Source organism: Elephas maximus, chromosome 3 (genome assembly GCF_024166365.1).
Source record: "Elephas maximus indicus isolate mEleMax1 chromosome 3, mEleMax1 primary haplotype, whole genome shotgun sequence".
NCBI classification, from domain to species: domain Eukaryota; kingdom Metazoa; phylum Chordata; class Mammalia; order Proboscidea; family Elephantidae; genus Elephas; species Elephas maximus.
The window spans coordinates 20254752-20256956 of NC_064821.1; the positions used below are offsets into that span (position 1 = coordinate 20254752).

Consider the following 2205-nt stretch of genomic DNA (forward strand, 5'->3'; position numbering starts at 1 on the left):
TGCCAGGCATTATATTAAGTGCTTGTAGTGGTTATAAGAATTAACTTCCCAACAGCAAAAAATACACTACATGGTCAATCTACGGCTCTCATAATAACTAGTATCTCCCAAACAGATACGTGATTAGAAACAGATATATGCTATTCTCAGTGATCAGATGGGAGCAGATGTCTCCTATACGATTCTGTGGGAAAGTCTATTAACAGTATGTACTCTATTAAAAAATTTCTGTTGTACATAGGGTCACTATGAGTTGCAATCGACTCAATGGCACCTAACAACATTAACAATAGGTCCAGAGATGTCAGTTTTGTGTCTGTATGCATGATGTCTGGATATGACGCCTGAGTCTGTTGCAGTCACCTGTGACAACAAGTAGAACGATTTCTAGGATGAGGGCATTTCATGAGGAAATGAATGAAGTCTTAATGTTCTATTCCTGTGCATTTCGAATCTCTGACATCCTTGTAATGAAAGATAACTCTCTGTTGTTTGGACACTCAGAGTCAGGGTTATGCTTTCTTAATAGAAACAAAGCCTTGGAGTTGAAATCATTTTTCTGACACCACAAAGCTACAAAAAGAGCAAAGTCAGGTTTCAATCCCAAGTTGAATTACACCTAGCCATTATGTTATCTCTTCATTTTAGAAGAACGTGGTGGGGCAAAATCAAGCATTCTGGCTCAAGAGTATCCTGTCACTTTGATGAAATTTAGAAATCCCAAACCAAAGCTCATAATATAATCACTGAAAAGCAGTTGTGCCCCTGATAACACTCCTCAAGGCTGCCTTCATGTCCCTGTTTCTCAGGCTGTAGATGAAGGGGTTCATCATGGGAGTTACCATAGCGTACAGCATTGAAGCTACTGCAGTTTTCTTGGAAGAGTGTGTAAATGTCGTACTTATATACGAACCAAAAGCTGTCCCATAGAATAAGAAAACAACTGAGAGGTGAGACCCACAGGTAGAAAAAGCTTTATACTTTCCACCTGCTGATGGCATTCTCAAAATGGAAGAGACAATTTGAGTGTAAGAGAAAATGATTCCAGAGAAAGGAAGAACACCCAGTATGCTAGCTGTAAAATATAAGATGATGTTATTGGTGAGAGTTTCAGAACAGGCAACTTTGATGACCTGAAAAACTTCACAAAATAAGTAAAGCATTTCCAGATCTGTGCAGAAGGACAGTCTCAACAACATCAGACTGTGGAGCAGGGCATCCACAATGCTAACGAGCAAGGAGACTAGAATCAGCAGGCCACAGAAGTGGGCATCCATGATGACCATGTACCTCAGTGGGTGACAAATGGCCACATAGCGGTCATAGGCCATTACTCCAAGGAAAAAATTTTCCAAACTACTAAAAATCATGACAAAGCAGACCTGGGTGAGGCATCCTGCATAAGTGATGCTCTCATTCTGTGCTTGGAGGTTCACCAGCATCTTTGGGAGCGTGGTGGTGCTGAGACAGATGTCAGTAAATGAGAGATTGGAAAGAAAGAAGTACATGGGAGTGTGGAGGTGGGGGTCAGAGCTGACGGCCAGGATGATGAGCAAGTTTCCCAGGACAGTGACCAAACATATGGACAGGAACAGGCTAAAAAGGAGAGGTTGCAGTTCCTGATCCTCTGTCAGTGCCAGGAGAAGGAATTCTGAAACATCTGTTTGGTTTCTCGGTTCCATATTGTTGATGAATCTGGTGGAAAAGATTGAGGCGACTGACAATCAAATGTCAGGAAGCAGCATCTTAGGATGGAAACAAGAGGAAAGGGCGGGAATATAAAGGTGTTGCCTTCTGCATGTATATTGTTCGGTTATTTAAAAAAAGTGGAGAAGCTGATATAGCAGGGTATCAACATTTATTTATTATTTTGGAAAGGAGTGAGGAGGTGGTCATTTTTTTATTACATTCTTTGTGCTCTTATTAGCATTTTAAATATTTGGTAATTGTGGAAAGAGAAACATTCCAGAGGCAGCCTGATAAGACTGTCTCAGACACAATTGCTGTCTTTCAAAATTAGAACTGGGCAACAGAAATACAAGTATTCCCTCCTTTTTGAAAGTTCATGTTATGCTACTTTACTTTTCGAAAGATTCACATCAGTACCTGTTTTCTTCACTAACTGAAAGAAGTTCAAAGAGTATTTTTGCTTAAAAAAATAGAGATCAAAAACAAAACTCACCTTCAGTGTTTTTTTTTCAACAA

General features: G+C 40.0%; 1 protein-coding gene across 1 annotated transcript; it reads right to left on the minus strand.

The window, feature by feature from the left end:
• Nucleotides 1-743: 743 nt before the first annotated feature.
• Nucleotides 744-1682, minus strand: LOC126071009 (olfactory receptor 7G2-like). The gene has a single exon (XM_049875320.1). It carries the CDS (start codon nt 1680-1682, stop codon nt 744-746), a length of 939 nt encoding a protein of 312 aa, XP_049731277.1.
• Between the last annotated feature and the right edge of the window lie 523 nt (nt 1683-2205).

Coding starts and splice junctions, on each gene's coding strand:
- LOC126071009 (XM_049875320.1), bottom strand. CDS start 1,682: ATGGAACCGAGAAACCAAACAGATGTTTCAGAATTCCTTCTCCTGGCA.